We start from the raw sequence: 22,123 nt of genomic DNA, 5'->3' as shown, positions 1-22,123 counted from the left end.
GGTAATCTGATAGCCTTTGAGATCTTTACTAACAAAGTAACATTGTCCAGGAATTGTACTCAAATTGTTCTATAGTGATGATAGCCAAATGAAGAAGATTAAGATAATGATGATGAACCACTATTTTGTTTCACCTCGCTCTTTTCAGTTGGCTTTTTTCCCATACATTGTTTCTGTTGGTGTTTTTACACCACAAAAAAGGCAGTAGCTATACATATTGGAAAAACATAATTGTTATAAAAGTATAACATTATATATGACATCATGACAATAAATATGAATATGTAGTCTAATATGCTCTGAAAGTAACAGTTTAATGTAGGTCTGCCTATACCTCAACTGTGTAAAGGTGCCTTGTGTGTGTGACTGGGGGAATCAAATATCATCATTGCAAATAATGTGCAATGCATGAGGACAATACTGCAATTCTCACTTAAACTAAAACACTTGGCCAGCTCCTAAGCAAGGCTTTAAATTGGCTACTTGTATTCTACTTTTAAATGATCATTGTTCTCTAAAAGTCCATGGATCCATTTCAAAAGCCACAGTGAAAAGCAGTTCCTCTTTAGCACTGCATGGGTCGGGATATAGAGAGATAAAGGAAACATCAGTGAACTGATGCATGAGGGAGATCATTATTTCCAGAATGACAAAATGGGGCACCGCCTGCACATTATCTACACGATTATCCATCGAGAAAAGATGAATGCCAAATTTTATTTTTCCTTACCAAAAGGTGTCTTAAAAGAACAGTTATCCCAATAATAAACTGTCGTAATTTCCTTCATCATGTTGTTATAGTGAATAGCCAAAGGACTGAGTCACCATGCATCTTTCTCCATACATCAGCAGTGAATGTGACCGAAATTGACATTCTGAATCTGCGTAATATCTCCGCTTTTATGCGCAGGAGAAAGAAAATTATACAGCAACACATGAGAGTATATGGACACAGCATTTTCATTTGTGCGTGAACTATCACTTTAAATATTCGTGTCTATTAAATTTACCCGAAATAGCTTACTGTATGTGAAAAAAATATTTGTTTATAAATCGACCCCTCTTCCATTCATTTCTCTGGGCAGTCTAGGTGTATGTGGTAGTCGTATTTAGTTTCCAGGCTGGGTTCAGTGCATTATTTGATGATATCGTTGTCTTTCCTCAGAGGCGCCGTTGATTGGGCGGATTATTTCGCGTGCATCTTGAAGCTGCGTGTGCACGCGCTCTTGTCTCTCATTCTCAGCGCGCGACATATGGGCACGCGAATTTAAACCGCAAAAATATCAATACTGTCTAACGGTCAGAATCCTCGTACATATTCGCGTCCCATCCAGAAAACTTCGTGGGAACTTCGCAGGCTTAATTTTACGGATTACGAATTCTTCATTTCAAGAATCGAAAGACAATAATAAACAGTAAACACACTGTGTTTCATAAAGGGATTGAAATGTTTCCGACCAAGGCGATAATCTTGGTGCTTCTTTTCTTTGGCAGCGCAGGTAAGACCGCGTTCAAGTGTTATGCAGTAACCGTACACAAAATACAAACTGTTATATAATAAATAGCTTGGGTTTTGTGCATATTTCTGATTTGCATTCTACTTTTATGGTCAGTGATGTACGTTAGTGTCGGTGGCAGGTGCATCTGTGGACCTGTTTGAATCCTCCCGTGCTCATTCATTGATCAGCACTGTTGCGTATGTTTCTGTAACAGTATGTGAGAGAGGCAATGTGTTGTTTACTTTGCTTGCTTGCTAACGCAGGTATTCTTATAATACAGTTTATAGGGACTGTTTGTTATGAGCTAACGTTAATTTGCTAGGCTACCCCATTGGCTTTGACAATGGAACCTGTCCTTTAAGAAGACAGGATTATCTGAGCTAATATTATAAGCAGTCCTGTACTTTGTGCTCTGCGTTAAAGCGTCTATAGGATAGCAGAAGGATTCGAAAGAATCGCACTGATTTGAATTGATCCTTTCTAAATCCTTATGGGACTGTGGTGGGATGAATTTCTTGGCAGTCCACCTGCTGCACGAGTCGAGAAGGATCCAATCAGCGAGTTTGGGCGGGAACTGTAAATGATGTAATTAACCTGTTTTGTGTATTACATCATGCAACAAGGAATCCCAAATACATTACAGTTATGAAGTGTGTTATCACTGTTCTTCAGAAGTCATTTGATATAATGTATGGCTAATTTGCATTGCTTTTGTCTATAAATTAATTCATTTATTAATTTTACTTTATATCCATTCGTTTTTAGTAATTATGCTAAATTTTACATTATTTTATTTCACTGTTAGGTTTCTATTTGAGGTTTTATTTTTTATTTATGTGCAACTCTACATTTTACTGCCAAATTTTATGTAATGTATGATTAATTTAACTTACACTGGAAAGTGTCCACATGAGTTCCTGAACATGGTGAATGATGGGATATGCATAGCCTCAAAAACCGCGCTGAGAGGTTGTGTGGATTGGAGTGGATTTAGTGTGTGTTAAGGGCACTGAGCTGTGGCATTTTTCAGACCTAGGACAGTCTTGCACTTTCTTTCAGTGGTGTGCCATGCACATGCTTTCAAGTGACCAAGACCACAAGTGTGGGTATTGGGATGGGCCCTAATTTACAATAGATTCCCTATGGGCTTTTAGTGTTTGGTGTTTATGAGCGAAATAAAATAAGTGGTTAACATTACTTCGAGAGACTTCCTCATATTGTTCTACAACATAAATGACATTTCTACAGAGCCCCTAAAGGGACATGGTGATAGAAAAAATAATATATGAATGGGCGGGAAACAAAATATAATTCTTTTGCCTAATTTTGCAAAAGGTTTGCGTTCCCTAGAGAAACTTTGTGTTCCGTCTCAAAACTTTTTTGTGTCCTATACCATGTCCCTTTTAGGGCTCCATACATTGATTTCATACCTCAAATGTGAATTTTGATTGTGTTTCTACAAAACGTAGGCTATGTCAGTACTAACAGTTGTCTGATTTGTCAAACATGTAAACTCACATCTGGTAGTTGTAGTCCTTGTTTGTTTTTAATTGGTTTGAAAGTCCATGTTTGATGTATCATAACTGTATGTTATGGTATTGAAAAAAAACAACAACAGGAAAATCTCTTAAAGTAATGTGAAACTTTTAACCTAAATTCCGCAGAAACACTTGGCTTATAAGACTACTAACTACATTGGCCTACAATTTTCTCCATAAGGAAATTGAGTTTGAACAATAACAAACCTTTAAAGACAGACCTACTTTGAGCTACAGGTATTCCTTCGTATTTGCTTATGCTAAAGCCATCAGCCCATAATAGTTCAGTTTATTTTTTAAATAATGGTGTTTAACAGTGGAATTCCTGGTGAAAATCGACATTACCCTGTACATGCTGTACAGAAAATTCCACTAATCGGAGAGTAGACAAAAGCAACACTCTTTAGCTCCGCCCACTCACATGAAGCATCGTGAATGATACCATCGAGTTGATCTCTCTACGCTCTCTAAGTACTTAGTCCGCGTGAACCGGAAGTTGTAAACCAACTTTACTTCAGTGTTGTGACGCATTTCCAAGTGAAATGGAATATTGAACAGAGGGCAGGGTTTTACTTTAGCGCACCTCCTCTCCATCTCTGCTCATAGCATACTGACGATTAGAGGGAAGAGGTTAAGAATATTCCACCCAAGCAGTCAAACTGACTAGCCTAGAAATCTAGACGCACCCTTTGCAGCCAGGGTAGTCTAGCAACTCTCCGTTGACTTTCGGAGCTGTAAAAACCTAAATTGGGTCAGGCCAATCACATCGTGTATAGAGTAGGCGGGGCGGGCTTAACATAATGACGACAGAGTTGCGACGGTTCCCTGCTACTTGAAAACAAAGAATGACTGCTGCTGCTGGCGAACAGTCTTTCGAATCGGCTTTGGCCGCGACTCTGGAGGACTTGGAGTTAAGTTTTTCTTTGAGAAAAGAGCAAAGAATGGCACTTATGTCATTCTTAAAAAGGGAAGATGTGTTCGTAGTTTTGCCGGCCAAAAGTTGAATCTATCAACTATCTCTGCTGTTGGGAAAACGCTCTGGTTGGTTGAAGCGCTGTCCTATTGCACGCAGAGGGAATTTGAGCCGTGTCTATGGTGAGTTGCCAGACCTAACATCTTGATGGAGGTCTGGCTTGCCAGGCTACAAACTGATGTCATCAGAGAGGGAACGCCATTCCAGAGCGGAAGCAAATTTTCAGATTTTGATTAAGTTTTGGTTGTGTGGACTTAATGCAGGTCGGGAATCAGTAGACACAGTAGACTGCAGGTCCAATAGCCAAGAGACTATTTTGACTTAATACGGTACCCACTGATAGGCAGCTGCTTTCAAACGGTCCCAGGCTTATTTGTGTTCACTGAAGACCATCAAATGTTTATAATATTTCAACGTTTTTTGCAGCGTTGAGCACAGCATCGTTTTTGCGTGCTGCAACTGAAGTGATTGGCAGCATCAGTCATCAAGGGAGCACTTTTTGCTTGCTTTCTCCATTCTATTTGCAATTAGAATAAAAGTTTTATTTACCAACGGCCATGTCACTGCTGAGCTTCAGGAGAGGCAACCACATTTAAATGCAGAGTGAATCCGCTAAAATATCCCTAAATATAATATTATGACAATATAGGCTGATTTGGCTTGATTTATGGAGATCTCTTAAGTGTCAGTATAGCCTATTTATGCACATTTGTTCAAAATAGCTTGTATGGGCACTGATTCACAATCACATATATAGGCAAACGTTTTGTATTGTTTACATGACGGATGCACTTTAATTGTCACCATGTTGGGCTGCTTGTCTATTTTTCTTAAATGCATCAACTCAGAATGTCATGTTTGGTTTTGGAATGACATGAGGGTGAGTAAATAGTCAAGTCAAGTCAAGTCAACTTTATTTATATAGCGCTTTTCACAATACAGATTGTATCAAAGCAGCTTCACAGTATTAAATAAAATAGTACATCAGTGTTTGTTTCTGGTGTAAAACATCCACGTTTGGTAATGCAGATCAATAGCACTGGTGAATCGATTAATCAATTTAAGCATCCCCAATAATGAGCAATTTTTTTGGGTGAACTATCCCTTTAAGAAATAGCCAGTTCGATAGACTCTACCACAGTGCCAGGGTGTTATGGGTGTCTGTCTTTGTGGTTTAGATATTCTGGTTGGTTGCTATGTGGTTGTTTAGTTCAAGTCAAAACAGAAGCCCACTCCAAAATCTCAATATTCTTTTCTCTATAGACATTATGTAGCCCCGCCCCTTTTCAGTGTACTGTCTTCCGGTTTTTATTTTCGCAGCGCGTGTTTAAGTTAAAATCTTACGGATTAATGAATGAACCGCTCATTTTAAAATCTTCCATCCGCTTCAAACATTACAGTGGCCATGATAACTTTAGTTAGCTCTACAGTTAAATCCAATTCACCAGCTAAATACTCTTCGACAGTGATGCCGTAGAAATATACAGAGCTACCGCTAAAACGGAAGTTCAAAGACAAAAATCTAAAGATGGCTACGCACTTGTTTTTCTGCCGCATAAGGTTTACAATTCTTTTTTTTTCTGTTTTATTTTGAGCCAGATGAAAATGTGAGATTTCAGGTATCATCACATCCTTAGCGTAGGATAAAGTTTAATTCTGTGTGAGGAAATTTGATAAAGCTAAATGAGCAATGGTGATGCTTGCCGTGCATCCCCTCCCCTTATGTCATTGTTTTGATGATGAGAGGCTGTTCTTCTGGAGATGCTCTGGGACCTCATCAGTGTCATCTGAGAGACTAGATGGGCGGAGCCCTGCGGTCACATGATGCACTCCCCCAGGCTGTGGGCATGAGTCATCTTTGTGATGTAATCTCCTGATATGCAGTTAAGCTCTTATTGGGCTTTTAATTAGCTGTGCTAGAGATAGCCTGCCCTGACTCTAAGGGCCCGAGCAAGACAAAAACAATAAATATGATGTAACCCACAGCACCGCCACTGATCCGGAAACAAGACAGGCTGATCTCACATCCTCGAATCTGAATTTGAAGGGATGTGGCCTAAAGAAAATAGGATTTAACAGGACAGATGTTGTGCTGACAGATCAATTTCCCTTGATCATTACCACCGTACACCCACACAAATGCGCGCAGAGGGATGTCATGCATAAAGTGTGACACGGTGAGAATCTATTTCATCGCTGATGAGATTTGTGCATCTGTTTGACGTTTCATAGGAACGTCAAATATTTTGTGTCTGTATTTGCAGTATGTCCCAAAAAGTAGCCTAGATTTCTGTTTGTTTTGCCTTCAACCATAATCCAGTGTTAGGTCAATGGTATATGAGTGTCCAAAAATCTAGTTTAAAACACGTGTTCTTAGAAATTCACTTTTTTGCGTTCTTGTTGTGTTTCTATGGCTTTTAAAAATGTTTTCAAGAAACGTTTCAATTTAATGTTTTTAAAAACGTCATGTGGTGTAACCATAAGCTAGATGTGTAATAATAACATATTTTCCTTAAACCAGAATGCCAGTGTAAACATCTTAATCGTTTTTTTCAGAACTTTTTTGTAAGAAATATTGATAAAAGATCATCAAAATAAATTTTAATTCAGAAATTCAAAACATGCTCAAATAAGTCATTGACCAAAGTATAAATTGCATTTCATTTGTAATTTTTAATACTTTCATTAATAAATTAATACATCCACACAATCGAGGGTCATTGATCCTGTTGTAGCCTATCTTATAAAAATAATTTGCCTGTATTTTTCTGTAGGCTATATTGTTGATAAACCACATGACTTTGACTTGCCGTTATTTTTATTTTTTTTATATTATGAAGCAGTGAAGCAGTTTGTAGTTTCCAAAAGATGATTTTTTATTCCTCTTTTAAGTCAACTTTAGTATGGGTGTCTAAACTTCTGCATAGCACTGTATACATACATACATACATACATACATACTAGATACATATATATATATATATATATATATATATATATATATATATATATATATATATATATATATATATATATATATATATATATATATATATATATACAGTGCTATGCAGAAGTTTAGACACCCATACTAAAGTTGACTTAAAAGAGGAATAAAAAATCATCTTTTGGAAACTGAACTTAATGCCTTAATTTAAAAAAATAGGAAAAATCCAACCTTTAAGGACACCAATTTTCTTTGTGAATGAATAATGTATCGTAAATAAATACGATTTATGCCAATCTCTAGGTATGGTGAAGGCTATGTGATGATGTGGGGCTATTTTAATTCCAAAGGCCAAGGGAACTTTATCAGGATGCATAGTATCCTAAAAAATAAATAAAATAAAAAACTTAAAAATAAAAATCTGCCTGCCTCTATGGGAATTTAAGGCGTGTCCAAACTTATGCACCCTGTATTTTAAGGAAGAACATTTATTTTTTTACAATACATTATTCATTCACAAAGAAAATTTGTGTCCTTAAAGGTTGGATTTTTCCTAATTTTTTAAATTAAGGCATTAAGTTCAATTTCCAAAAGATGATTTTTTTATTCCACTTTTTAGTCAACTTTAGCATGGGTGTCTAAACTTATGCATAGCACTGTATATATATATTATAAAACATTAAAAAAATAACCACTCAAATGATTAATTTTAACATGCTCATTGCTCATAAGAACAAGGTTCATCATTGATCAATGAATCATTGATTTTGTTGTATCATATCATGATACGCGTCGTCCGGGCATGTTGTCTTGTGAACTGTCTAACCATTTTTTTCCCCCAAGAGGTCTTTCTTGGTCACCTGTTTCTATTTCAAGGTTCAAATAGTGTAGCTATAGCATATGTCATAAACTGGATAATCCAGGAAGGCCTTCAGGGGCAAAAGTGTGTTACATTCAGCGTTTCTACACCATTTGGTGGTGAGTTCCTGTACAGGGCTTACCCATATGTGCAACTGAATCATTGAAACCGTAAAGCCTTCAGCCGGGATTGTGTGGTACAACAGAGGTCACATACTTATCCTGTCTGACATGTTGTGTCCCAGTAGATGGTTTTAAACTTCCAAGATTACAGTATTTCCCAGAGAGCTGCAGATGTTGTTTTAAAAGCATATGACTTATCACTGATGCCAATGCTATACAATGATGGTTTTATTAAATGAGCTAGTGTCTGTGATGGAATAGGGATGGATGTGCCTCTCACAGTGATGTTGGATGGGAGTTGCATGGCCAGTAGTAAATGGCAATGTCTGGGAATGAGCCCTGAGTTGTGCGGGACATCCTGTTTGACTAAATGGCTCCCTGGGATGTAGCTCTTCTGCTTGGCCTAACCTTTGATTATGAGTATAGCTGGCAGATTTAGGCCTGCAGAATGCTGGAGGAACAGCAGCATATTCTTGCTTAATGAGACCAACCCTTTACCTTAACACATCACCTGTAATGAATATTATTTATGACTTCTGTTTTTCGATGTGCTGTCATTTCTCTAAAGGTTTCCAAACAAATGGGTGGCTTCAGTGATGTGGCTGTTGTTGTTATTCAGTAAGAGATTGTTGAAATGTAGCCTCTGTCAAGGATAGTGTACATTTGTTTTGCACCTGGTCTAATAGTGTTGGCCTGAACACTGGCAAATAATTACTGTCAAGCTCTCCGGTTCAGTGGTATATGCTATCCTTCAACTCAGAGGTGTTTCAGAGTGTTAAAACCACTGATAAAAATGCAATGCTTTGAAAAGCACAATTAGTAAAAGCAGATTAGAAACTAAATTATTCTGTATCCAAACTTGTCCATAATGATATGTACTTCTGTTCAAAAGTTTGGGATCCGTAACATGTTTTTGAAAGAATATTTTTGTATACCAATGCTGGATTTGTTTGATCAAAGTTAAAAACATTAGTTTTATTAAATATTATTGCAATTTAAAATATCTCTTTCCTATTTGAATTAGGTGTGTAACGGTTCAAATTACTCACGGTTCGGTTTGTATCACGGTTTTAGGGTTTCGGTACGGTTCGGTATGTGCTGTGTTCAGGAAAAAAGGACTTCTGTCAAATACAAAATAAAGAAAAATAAAATAAGAACAAAAAAATCTAACTACAAGCAATAGCACAAATAAATACAACAGAGGAAAAATACAAATAAAAAAAACAATGCTTTTCAGGTTTTTCAGATAGGTCTAACGGTAGTTTTCAGGTACAGAAATTGAATAAAGTAATCAAATATAAAATAACTGTATATAATCTTAACAAAATTAAATAAAGATGAACCCTTATTAAAGTTACAAAAGTTATTCAGTCAAGAGCCGTGAGTGATTCTTCTGTTTGATTTAAAGTCGTCATGAAATCAAAATTGACCCTATACTTTGTTAGCGCATATTACTAGTCTTGTGGTGAACAATTAATCCGTGCTAATAGTTAATACGCAGAAAAAACTTGTTTGCTGTGGTAATCTTTAATCAGAGTCTGAAAAGTTACTTCCGGTCTGGAATGGTGTTCCTTTTCTGATGACGCCAGTTTGACGGCTTGGGTTGAAAACGCTTAACAACTCCCCTCAAACCGTTAGTCTGCTATGAGTGAGAGATGGAGAGGAGGAGCGCTAGAGTAAAACCCTGCCCTCTGTTCAATATTCCTTTTCACTTGGAAATACGTCACAACACTGGAGAAAAGTTGTTTGCAACTTCCGGTTCACGGGGACTTTAACGTTAAAAACACAGACAGTGGCTGGGATATTAGGCTGCTGTCACTTTAAGACCAATGCACGGATCCAATATACTAATACTGTACACATGCGTTGTCTTTTTCGACTGTTCACTTAAGGCATACCCGACTGTTTACTAGGATACTTGCCAAGATGGGCATGTTGACACAATTTTTGTGTGAATTTGTCTGTTTAAGTTTAGTAAAACTTGAAAGCGAACCCAACTTCGTATTGGCTGACAAAACTTCTCACACAGTGCTTGAGAGTCTCTTTAGCATCTTTCGCAAGTTATCATGCACTTGAATGGTTAAATTGGGAAAATTGGAAAAGCTTAAACGCGCAAATGATAAACTTTGGGATGATGCATCACTGTCCCGAGTGTCTTTCACGCTGGCCCTGGGCCATCGGGCACCCCTTATTGTCAAGCCCTGCCCAGGGCTTTCATCATTGTATTGTGCCTGTCTGAATTAACACTGAGTGTCTGCTTCCACACAGAAGGTAATGTGTGCTGTTTTGGTCTCACCTGTGCTCGCGCACTATCAACACCCGGGTGATGACGGCGTAAATGGAGCATTTGGCACTCGCATCGAACAAAGTTTAGAAGAGTGACTGTTTTGTCCACTTTTTTTCACCATAGCTGCTGTAATGTATTGGGAAGCCAGAATGTTCCCAGACAGGAGATAAATAGGCTTTGATGCAGGCAGAGTCTCTATCAGCGGCGTGTCTCCAGCCCACACACCAGCACGTGAAGACCTGTGATGATGTCAGCAACAGATTTACATACTAACAGCTGATTGGACAGCTACTCTCACGTGAAACACATGTGGAGCGTATCCATTGACAGAAACATACAATAGTAGTGGGTGGACACTGGCTGTGTCTGTGTTACAGTGAAATTATACATTTAAGTACTGAGTTATAATAATTAACTTGTACTTACTGTTAGGATGAGGGTTTAGTTTAGGGTTAATTACATGCAAATAATTATGCATAATTTACAGTTATTTCTACAGTGACTAGATGTAACGTGTAACAATGACACTGTAAAACAAAGTGTTACTAAAATATGTGTGTGTGTGCTTCAATAAAAGCATACATTGATTGATACAGAGCAGTGATTTTAAACTGACTGGAACTACCTGTGCATTTAACTGTTTTAATACACCATTCCAGCCAATTTGAATCAAACATTCAAACAGACCATGGAATAAAATTAAATATAATTAAAACACTAAGGATGTAAGAATTCAACCAAAATATGAATAATATCAAGTTAAATGAATCACAATACATAATGATCCAAATGTATTGCACACATTGCAGTCAAAAACATCAGTTCTGGCAGTATTTTTTTCTTCATTAATGGTTCTGATTTATTCACTAGCTTCTTTTTTCCCGAGGGCATGTTCTCTCTTTGCAGGGTTGGTTTTAATTCTTCCACAGTGCTTGATGTCTTTATAGCATCTGTCTACTGCTGAAAAATATTGAGAAACTGAATTAAGAAATGCAATTAGAGGTTGTATTTTGTAAGTGAAAAATGGCTAACTATCACATAGCTACACGATTCGCATGTGGAATGAGCAACATTGAGTTTGTGTTTCAAGGGTCACTTGAGCCTTCTGTTTTCTTTTCTTTGCATTTGCCTAATTCTTTCTGAAGCATTTTCAAAGTTATTTGTCCTTGCAGGCATTTACAGCTGTACTATTTCTAAAACCATAGTTAACCTCAGTATTGTTTGCTTTTTTATTACTATTTTATTATTTTATTGCGTCTCAAAACCAGACAGTAGGTGGCACTTATCATAAATACGGTACACTTTGGTGTCTTAATGTTTTTTTTTTTTTTTTTTTTCAAAATTAAACTCACTTGCAAAATAGTGTGTGGTTGGCCTGCATTTGACACTTTTTGAGGTCTTGATCTCCTCTATATCCAAGAAATAACATTTTACAGCATATTCAGATCACTTTACTAAGATATGTTTTAATTACTGATTATTAAAATGTTTCGAAGTTTTTGACATAAATGTGTCCCAAACTTCAGCCCTGACCCCTGTTATCCTATTTATTGCGAAATGATGATAATTTATTTTTATTTTTATGATACATATGGGTCTTTTTCACAACTGGTCATGTCATGCGTTTTTACTGATCGGATAGCTATCTGAATTGTTAAAACTGTTCCATTTACATTTGGCCACATAAATGTGTGTCCGCAAAACGAATACAAATCCGATCTTCAATTATCGTGCTATATGCAAATTTGACAGGGTTCACGTCAACGGAAGCAACGGATATGAGCTGCATTTTATTTATCAGCTAATTTCAAGATTAAAGAGTAGGAGAGAGAGCAGCATCAGCACTGGTAAGATAATTTAGTCTCACTGATTTTAAAGATGATGATTGCATGATGAGCGTCTGCAATGCTGAACTTTCAGTTCCCTTTCGTGGTCACTCCGAGTTACGTCGGATGACGACGATTGGGGTTTCGCTTAGAAAGCCTCTCACCTTCGAGTATATAAAACGAGCCAATGGCAATGAAATGCCATGGGTCTGCGGAATTTGCATAGCGTATCTCCGCCCACCGCAGGGGGTATATAAGGAAGTACGCTGCAATATGCAGATATGTTTTCGCTTCGGAGCCAAGTTCAGTACTTCACTCCACAAGCCTTTTGAGTGTCATCTCAAATCTCTTCGAGACGAGCGGCTCTTCAGTGTGTTTGTGTGACGGCGCTTTCCAGCGAGATCGCATTTCCTGCTGCTGATTTGTGCAGTAATCTGCCGACAGTGAGTGTGTTTCTCCCTGGGCGCTTCAGCACTCTGCTGAGCTTTTCCACTCTCTAAAAGAGCTGCACGCGGCACGTCTTTTTCAAGACGGTTCGCCCGTGTATTTTCTGGATGTGTGTGCGCACTGTGCGGTCATCTGCCTAACGGTCGCGAGCGCTGTTTTGCGTGTTGGGCTTTATCACGCTTGGCAGCGCTCGTTGATGAGTCATGTTTTCATTGCAAAAAAAATAAACTAAAAAAAAAAAAAAAAGAAAAAGAAGGGAACATGACCATCGCGATGTTTATAGATCAAGACTCAATGATCTCCATGTGAGTAGAGTCCCCTCTGCCACACCCCAATTTATCTCTTCCTCGAGAAGAGATACTTTGGCTGGTGGCCAGGGTGATCTGAGGGTTTGGTGTGGCACAACAACCGACGAGTCAATTCCTCGGGCCACACCCCCCTCCACATCGCAGACCATGCACTCACAGCATCACAAGGTGGGCTTGATTCCTCTGGAAATGAAGTTTCGACTGCGTTGCCTCCCACGGGAGTGCCATCGTTGCCGGGACCGATCCAGAGCTGTCAGCCATGCTTTCCCGGGCAGCTGAAAGCATCGGCTGGAGTGGCCCCGCCCTCCCCCCGAGCGCTGTAAGCTTCTCCCGGACGTGCATCAGGACGCATGCGCTGCGCGAGACTCCACGTGACTTTCGCGGCTCGCGGGTGTCCTCCGCCTTCGCTGCTTTCGATCGCATGGTGATCATGGTCTGTATGTTCCCCGTCACTATCGTGGCACGGTCATGCAGTACTGTGTGTCGCCTGCGCCTTCGATGCAGTGCTGTCCCGGGAGTTCTGTCGAACCGGCCGCAGTGGAACGCTAGTCCTTCCCTGGCCAACCCTGGCAGAACGCGGAAAATTTTAACCACGCCCCTATGCTGGGACGCTATGCCTCCCATGCCCGGCCTGGTTGTTCCGCCACGCACACTACTGACCTCGCTCTCGGGCGACATCGGTACCTGCGTGATCCTGGGTCAGGTGATGTCCACTATGTGGTCCAGACATGGGCTTAGCCAGGTTGATGTGGTAGGGTCTGAGAATTAATTTTCTCAGCTCCCCCATGTCCCAGGCTGAGCTCTTTGGCGGGTGGCTTCGGCCACCTGAAGCAGACTCAGGTTCTGTACCGATGGTCATCCATCCGTGCGGTCTCCTTAGTCTTCTTCCCGCCAAGGCCCCCTCCATGCGGCTGCTCCCCTCGGGCCTTCACCAGCTCTGAGTAGGAGGAAGTCGCAGGAGGGTGGCGCTGCCCGTCTCCGCCCCTTAGACTGCCACGTCAGTCTAAGCAGCACCCTTGAGGCGGGCAGCCTGGTCGGCGGTGTGGTTGAGGACTGCGCCCAACAGTCTTCGATCACTCCAGATGCGTACTGAGGCTATGCACTGACGGTCATCCGTTGGTGTGGTCTGCTTAGTCCGCTTCCCGCCGACGCCACCTCCATGCGGCTCCTTCCCTCGAGCCTTCACCGGTCCGAGCACGAGGAGGTCGCTGGAGGCTGGCACTGCCTGTCTCTGCCCCTTAGCCGGCTAACACCTGGCTAAGCAGCACTCCTGAGATGGGCAGCTTGGAGTTAGGGCTCAGTTCTTCGGGGAGTTGGGAGCAGGACCACTCCTTCCCCCAGTGGAGGGCTGGGGGAGAATGTTGTTCTAAAGAACTGATGCTCTTTCTCTGAGCTTTAAGAGGCAGTGGATGACAGCACGCGCCGCCCACGGGCCACGCTCCTCTCATCCCCCCTCTGTCGCCAGACCCCTGCCAGAGCACGCCCCCGTGGGACGCGCGCCCTCCCCTGGCCTCCTCTGGCAGGATGCGGTTTATGACCGTGCCCCCGCACAGGGCCGCTATGCCACCCTCGCCGGTGCCGGTCTTTCCGCCTCGCTGCCCCACCGACGGTACGTCTGTGGTTCGTATGACCCCCGCTGGTGCACTTTCTGGAGGCCTGGCTAGAGCTTCCCAGACTGTCCCGCTGGGTCGCGAGAACCATTAGATTCGGCTATGCGATTCAGTTCGCGATATCTCCTCCCCGCTTCAGGGGAGTCCGCTTCACTATGGTCGGGGGCAATGCCCCTGTCATGAGAGCGGAGGTCGCCACCCTACTGGCGAAGGGTGCGATCGAGATTGTCCCTCCAGCCGAGATGAAGTCCGGCTTCTACAGCCCCTACTTCATTGTACCCAAGAAGTCCGGTGGGTTACGGCCAATCCTCGACCTGCGCGTCTTGAACCGCTCCCTTCACAGGCTGCCGTTCAAGATGTTAACGGCCAAACACATCCTCCAGTGTGTACGGCCGCAGGATTGGTTTGCAGCGATCGACCTGAAGGACGCCTACGTCCATGTCTCCATTTTACCTCGACACAGACCGTTTCTACGGTTTGCTTTCGAGGGGCAGGCATACCAGTACGCGGTTCTCCCTTTCGGGCTAGCCCTGTCTCCTCGCGTCTTTACGAAGGTCGTCGAGGCAGCCCTTGTTCCCCTCCGGGAACACGGGGTTCGCATCCTGAACTATCTCGACGACTGGCTAATCCTAGCTCACTCTCGAGGCCAGGTTTGCGAACACAGGGACCTAGTGCTCCGGCACTTAGCTCGTCTGGGCCTTCGGGTCAACTGGGAGAAAAGCAAACTCTGCCCCGTGCAGAGGATCTCTTTTCTCGGTATGGAGATCGACTCGGTCGCCATGTGCGCGCAGCTTACGAGCGAGCGCGCGCAGTCACTGCTGACTTGTCTTCGCCAATTCGAGGGCAAGAGTGCGGTTCCACTGAAACTATTTCAGAGGCTCCTGGGGCATATGGCATCCGCAGCCGCAGTAACGCCGCTGGGATTGCTTCATATGAGACCGCTTCAGCTTTGGCTTCGCGATCGGGTCCTGAGGTGGGCATGGCAACACGGCACGCTCCAAGTCCCAGTGACTCCAGCCTGCCGTCAGACCTTCACCCCGTGGACGAACCTCAATTTTCTACGGGCCGGAGTGCCCTTAGAACGAGTTTCCCGGCATGTTGTTGTATCAACAGATGCCTCCACCACGGGCTGGGGCGCCATGTGCAATGGTCATGCTGCCGTGGGCTCCTGGACAGGACCCCAGCGCCTTTGGCATGTCAATTGCCTCGAGTTGCTGGCTGTACGTCTTGCCCTGCACCGCTTCCATGCGCTGCTCAGGGGTCAGCACGTACTAGTCCGATCAGACAATACCGCAACAGTAGCGTACATCAACCAACAAGGTTGTCTACGCTCCCGCCGTATGTCGCAACTCGCTCGCCACCTCCTCATATGGAGTCAGAAGCATCTGAGGTCGCTTCGAGCCATTTATATCCCGGGACACCTGAACCAGGTGGCCGACGAGCTGTCTCGAGTTCGGCCTCTCGCTGGAGAATGGCGGCTCCATCCCCAGACGGTCCAGCTGATTTGGGATCAGTTCGGCGACGCACAGGTAGACCTGTTTGCCTCCCACGACTCGTCCCTTTGCGACCTGTTTTATTCCCTGACCGAGGGCACGCTCGGCACGGATGCACTGGCGCACAGCTGGCCGCGGGGCCTACGCAAGTATGCGTTTCCCCCAGTGAGCCTCCTTGCGCAGACCTTGCGCAAGATCAGGGAGGACGAGGAGCAGGTCATTTTGGTTGCCCCGTATTGGCACAACCGGACCTGGTTCTCCGAACTAGTACTCCTCGCGACAGCACCTCCCTGGCCAATTCCTCTGAGGAAGGACCTCCTTTCTCAGGGACGGGGCACCTTATGGCACCCTCGTCCCGATCTTTGGAACCTCCACGTGTGGCTCCTGGACGGGACGAGGCAGGTTTGAGTACCCTACCACCTGCGGTGGTGGCTACCATCACTTCCGCTAGAGCATCGTCCACGAGACATGCCTATGCGTTGAAGTGGAACCTCTTCGTCAACTGGTGTTCTTCTAAACATCAAGAACCCACGAAATGCCCGATCAGTGTCGTGCTTTCCTTCCTGCAAGAAGGGTTGGAGCGAAGGCTGTCTCCCTCCACCCTGAAAGTGTATGTTGCCGCCATTGCCGCACATCACGAAGCAGTCGATGGTAAGTCTTTGGGGAAGCACGATCTGATCGTCAGGTTCCTGAGGGGAGCGAGGAGACTAAATCCTCCTCGTCCTCCCCTCGTACCCTCTTGGGACCTCTCAGTGGTTCTAACTGCCCTGCAGAGTGCTCCATTTGAGCCTTTGCAATCAGTGGAGCTTAAGTTCCTGTCTATGTAGACAGCGCTCCTGGTTGCATTGGCCTCCAGCAAGAGGGTAGGGGACCTGCAGGCATTTTCGGTTGACGAAGCGTGCCTGGAATTCGGGCCGGCTAACTCTCACGTGATCCTGAGACCCCGGCTTGGATACGTGCCCAAGGTTCCTACCACACCCTTTCGAGAACAGGTAGTGAACCTGCAAGCGCTGCCCTTGGAGGAGGCAGACCCAGCCTTGGCACTGCTCTGTCCAGTACGCGCCCTTCGTGCTTACGTAGACAGAACGCGGTGTTTCAGGACCTCAGACCAGCTCTTTGTCTGTTATGGTGGGAAGCTGAAGGGAAAGGCTCTCTCAAAGCAAAGGTTATCTCACTGGATAGTGGATACCATTGCTTTGGCATACCAGCAGCAAGGTCGTCAATGCCCCCTTGGTGTGAAAGCCCACTCCACTCGTAGTGTGGCTTCTTCTTGGGCTCTAGCGCATGGCACCTCGCTAACAGACATTTGTAGAGCTGCAGGCTGGGCGACACCCAACACATTCGAGAGATTCTATAATCTCCGAGTAGAGCCAGTTTCTTCTCATGTACTCGCTTCAACCAGCCGGTACTAGATTCTGCTCAGGTGTCTTCGCTTGCTCGCCATTCCTCTCCACGGACGGGATACGTGCGATCATCTTCTCAGGTGAGTCTGATAAGCTCTGAGTTCCTCCAGCACTGGTTACGTCAACGCCTGAGTTATGCCAATCTGCCATAACACAGCTCTTGCGCTTGACTAGGTGCCTCCATGTGCATGGTCCCCCCTTTGGGCGACCCCCACATGTGTATTCCACTATAAGTCTCTTTTGAGCGTGTGTCTTTCCCTTGGCAAGCCACCTTGCCACCCCTGGGGTTTAAATATTCCACCTGCGGCTGGACACCTCAGTGATACCCCATATGCATCCCTCTGGGTCATATGTGTCTCTCAAGTCCCCCCCTTAATGGTTGGGCATAATTGCATATTTCTCCTGAGATATGCTTCCCAGTGTACCTTGGTATTCCTGTGTTAAGTAGGACTCCTTCGTTCGTGCTATTCTCACAACAGGGAGCTCAGACTTACGCAGGGCACTGGATGACAGCCGAGGTGGCGTGATTAGACTGGAACCCCAATCGTCGTCATCCGACGTAACTCGGAGTGACCACGAAAGGGAACGTCTCGGTTACGGATGTAACCCTCGTTCCCTGAGTAGGGAACGGAGACGTTACGTCTTCCTGCCACTTCCGCTGTATCGCTGAAAAACGCCTGAGTTCAGTCTCGGCACCTCAGCGAAGACATATCTGCATATTGCAGCGTACTTCCTTATATACCCCCTGCGGTGGGCGGAGATACGCTATGCAAATTCCGCAGACCCATGGCATTTCATTGCCATTGGCTCGTTTTATATACTCGAAGGTGAGAGGCTTTCTAAGCGAAACCCCAATCGTCGGCATCCGACGTAACGTCTCCGTTCCCTACTCAGGGAACGAGGGTTACATCCGTAACCGAGACGTTTCATTTGCGGCAGTTTTCGTGTCGGCTTGCTGAAGAGATGCTCCACTGCTCATCTGCGGTGATGCGTGTTGCAGTAGCGTTGTCATATAGCCTATAACACACTCACATGTATATTTTTAACCATTTTGGGAGGAGTAAAATGTACACGTAGTTTCAACAACCAGATGCATTTACACTTGTCCAGTTTCCCTTTCCATTACACTTTTCACTTTCCATTTATTTCAGTGTTTGCATGAAATGCAAACCACCTCCCACCCCCCCCCCCACACACACACACATTCTTGCAAAAAATCATTTAGTGTGACGACTTGATGTGGACAATCACATTTTTTCCATTTGTGGAGAGTGGCACTTTCCATGTAACGCTGAAAAGATGAGTGTCTACCCATGTGTCTCACAGTTTTTTTATTTTATTTTTTTATTTATTTTGTATTTTTACTTTCTCATCTCTTTTTCTCGCTCATTCTTTCTTTCTCTGACTCACAGACGCACACACACATCCCCTCTCTGCCTCTTTTTCTTGCTGTCTCCCCTTCTGTCTGTATTCCTCCCTCCCCTCTCTCTCTCTCTCTCTCTCTCTCACTTACGAGCACGAACACACACAGATGGAGAGTCCAGTGTGTCTGGGTGACCTCCCCTGCCTGAAATGCCTCACACTTACTTGGCCAACAGAATCAGGATGTGCCATGACCCCTGCCGTGTTGTCTTTTTTTCTACTGGATGTTCCATGTGGAGTTTGATTAAAAAAAAGTCCACAAGCAGTCAGACCATCAGAGACAGTCGAAACGCAAATGAATAAGGCAAACAAACAATCTTGCTTTTTGTCAAGAAGCTCCCTATTACTAGTGCTAATGCAGATACCAGTATTAATACCATGCTGCTTTTGTGGGGCTTCCTTCATGCTCATGTTGCATCTCAAAGAGTACTTGTGAATAGAGAGTGGTTTATTTTAGGGATAGTTATTTTTTTTTTAATGGGTGGCTATGTGGACCAGCAGGCAGCATTACGAGGCACTCAATCAGGAATGTCCCTTCTGGTCTGATGGCAGAAAATTTGCTACGTCAGGCTGGAGCGAGTGCGTCATCCAAGACCCCACAGCTTGACGAGAACATGCATTAGTCTTTCTACTTCACTGCCTCTGTCCACCGCTCTGTAAATACATGATGACGGAACAGGGTCACTACCTCTTTTTTTCATTCTGAGCTCCATCATCAAATATAGTTGCACAGAGCAGCCATGAAGCCTCAAGAATGATGCTTTTAGGTTAGAAAAACATACAATCTTGCATATGTATTTAATCCTGTGTTTAGTCGTGCTTGTGTAAGCATCACTATTACTATTGCTCATACTTGAAATGTGTCACTCATCTTGTGCTACAGATATGAACAATACAATAGCCTAGTTGTTGACCAATATATTGCCAAGGCTGATATATTGGCCAATGTGTGGCTCTTTTTTTTTTTTTTGAATGATCGGATTTTCAGTCTCATTAAGTGTCGGAAGTGGGGCTTTTATTTTGACAGCGCTGAGTGAGGAACTCTCATTCTCTGTCTTGGTTAGTTTACTTAGTTTAGTCTTTTTTTTAACTGTTCTGTCAAAATAATAAATTAGTTTAGTCTTTTTTTTTTAACTGTTCTGTCAAAATAATAAATTATTAGACAGATAGAAATGTTAAATAAAGGAATTAAACAGCATATGAAATTATACTGTTATAGTAATATGAAGGCAACCATCATAATATTTTCTCTACTGTTGACATTCAGCAAAAATGGCTTTATATTATTTAAACAAGTATTTGAATATCTATGTTTGATTTTAACTTTAAATTTAAATAGAAAAAATCATTTGTACAAAAATTATAATGATTACAAAAAGAAGTTGCTAACTAAAGTTTGAATCTGTTTATTTTACAGGTTTATTTTTATATTAAGTTCATTTTCAAATTATTCCTAATTTAGAAAATATTGTGTAAAATAAATCTAAATTTCATTGAAACATGTTTTAATAAGTGTAATATCATACAGTATGTGGGTTTATTGGCCACCCTGCTCTCCATGATATTGGCATTGCCATTGGTCATCAAATAATTTCAATTATCCTAAAATCCTAAGATCAGTCTTTTGTTAGAAATGTATTTATACTGTAATTCACAAACAAATAACCAATGTGATTCAATTCCACAAATTTGCCAATTCAGCATTAGCAGAGTAAGAAATTATTTTATTTATATAAATAAATAAATAAAATAATTTATTTATAAAATGGATATTATAATTAAAAGTATACCCAAATTAATTGAAATCGAAATCACATTGGGAGCTTGAGAACTTGAATTCTAAAGGAATCCTTTATTTTGTGAGGGTCACTTAGCAACCACCTAGGAATGCCCTAAAATCACCCAGAACATCCTATCAACCATAACACCCCAGCGTGATGACGTTGAGTTTGGCATTGGCAGGCATGGCTCACTCCAATGCTAAATGTTTAAATACCCAAGCAGTTGTTTAATAAATTGTTTATTTAGTTGGTAGCTCATCTTCTTTCATACAACAGTCTCCATTTAGCATGTGAATGTTTCAGCAGACACACCGCTTGTTATTCTATAATTAGAACAAGAGGAATGGGTTGGATGTGAGCATCGCTCCCAGCCATGGATCTGTTCTCTCTGATCATCTCTGTTCTCTGTAATGAGAGCTCTGATAAGCTCCCTCAGCTCAAGGAGTCAAGCCCAGAGTCGCACAGACCTGGACCAGACGAGAGAAGGGAATCCTTGATTCTCCTTTGTCGTAAGACACTGTATATCTCAAGATGTCCAAGAATGAAGTTGACCCGTGCATTTGAGCGTGCTGCTGTAATGTTGGCATGACTGTTAAGTATTGTGGCTGCCTACGGCTGGTGTACGGGGAGGAGGTGTCTCTCCGCCATCTGTTGCCCTGTCACTAAGATGACACACGCTTCTTCCAGCAGCTTTTTCACCACATAACAGCAGGTTTTTGGCAGATCTTGTTGCATTCTTTTTTTGTGGGGCATTGATTTTTGCCTAAATCAATTCTGGGCTTTGTAGGCATTATGTTTACACTTGAAACTGGTTATTGAACACGTAGAAGTGTCAGCTGGAGTGTTATTAATATCCGTTATGGATTAATAGTTTCCATGATAAAAGGAAAATCTAGTTTAAAACGCATGCACCATGTTCCCAGAGATGTAGTCTAAGGAATTATAATAATAATTTGATAGCCTATTTCCTTCAGACTAATATCAAAAAGCTCTCTCTCTCTCTCTCACTCACTCACTCACTCACACACACACACACACACACACACACACACACACACACACACACACACACACACACACACACACACACACACACACACACACACACACACACACACACACACACACACACACCACACACCACACACATGCGCGCAGTGAGCTGTGTGAAAAGGAAGCATGTTCGCACACATTTCTTAACGGGGACAACTCTGTCCTAGTTTTTCAAATAATAAATGGATAGTTCACCCAAAAATGGAAATTCTGTCATCATTTACTCATCCTCACGTTATTCCAAACCTGTATGATTTTTATTTTATTTTTTTATTCTGCTGAAGTGAACACAAAAGAAGCTATTTTAAAGAATGACGGTAACCAAACAGTTGATGGGTGCAATTGTAAGTCAATGGGGCCCATTAACTAGTGTTTGGTTACCCATGTTCTTCTAAATATCTTCTTCTGTGTTCAGCAGAAGAAAGAAATTCATACAGGTTTGGAACAACTTGAGAGTGAGTAGCCTATATGATGACGACAGCATTTTCATTTTTGGGTGAACTATCCATTTGATAAGCTTCTCCCTTTATGAATAGTCATAAATATGATTATTAG

At 42.6% G+C, this 22,123-nt stretch overlaps 1 protein-coding gene across 9 annotated transcripts in view; it reads left to right on the top strand.

Moving 5' to 3' along the window:
* The first annotated feature begins 1,235 nt into the window (after positions 1-1,235).
* ncam1b (neural cell adhesion molecule 1b) overlaps positions 1,236-22,123 on the top strand; it is a 107,914-nt gene continuing 87,026 nt past the window's right edge. For 8 of the 9 annotated variants that reach the window (XM_081370228.1, XM_081370226.1, XM_081370225.1 and 5 more), the window contains exon 1: positions 1,313-1,499. In XM_081370228.1, coding sequence (XP_081226354.1) covers positions 1,448-1,499 — 52 coding nt within the window. In that variant the 5' untranslated portion in view covers positions 1,313-1,447. Of the gene's footprint in view, positions 1,500-22,123 lie in introns of all 9 variants that reach the window. The other variant, XM_081370231.1, reaches the window with a different exon arrangement.

The sequence above is a fragment of the Scardinius erythrophthalmus genome (assembly GCF_964197995.2).
Source record: "Scardinius erythrophthalmus genome assembly, chromosome: 7".
NCBI classification, from domain to species: domain Eukaryota; kingdom Metazoa; phylum Chordata; class Actinopteri; order Cypriniformes; family Leuciscidae; genus Scardinius; species Scardinius erythrophthalmus.
The sequence above is the reverse complement of the archived record's forward strand: the minus strand, read 5'-3'. Positions and strand labels throughout refer to the sequence as shown.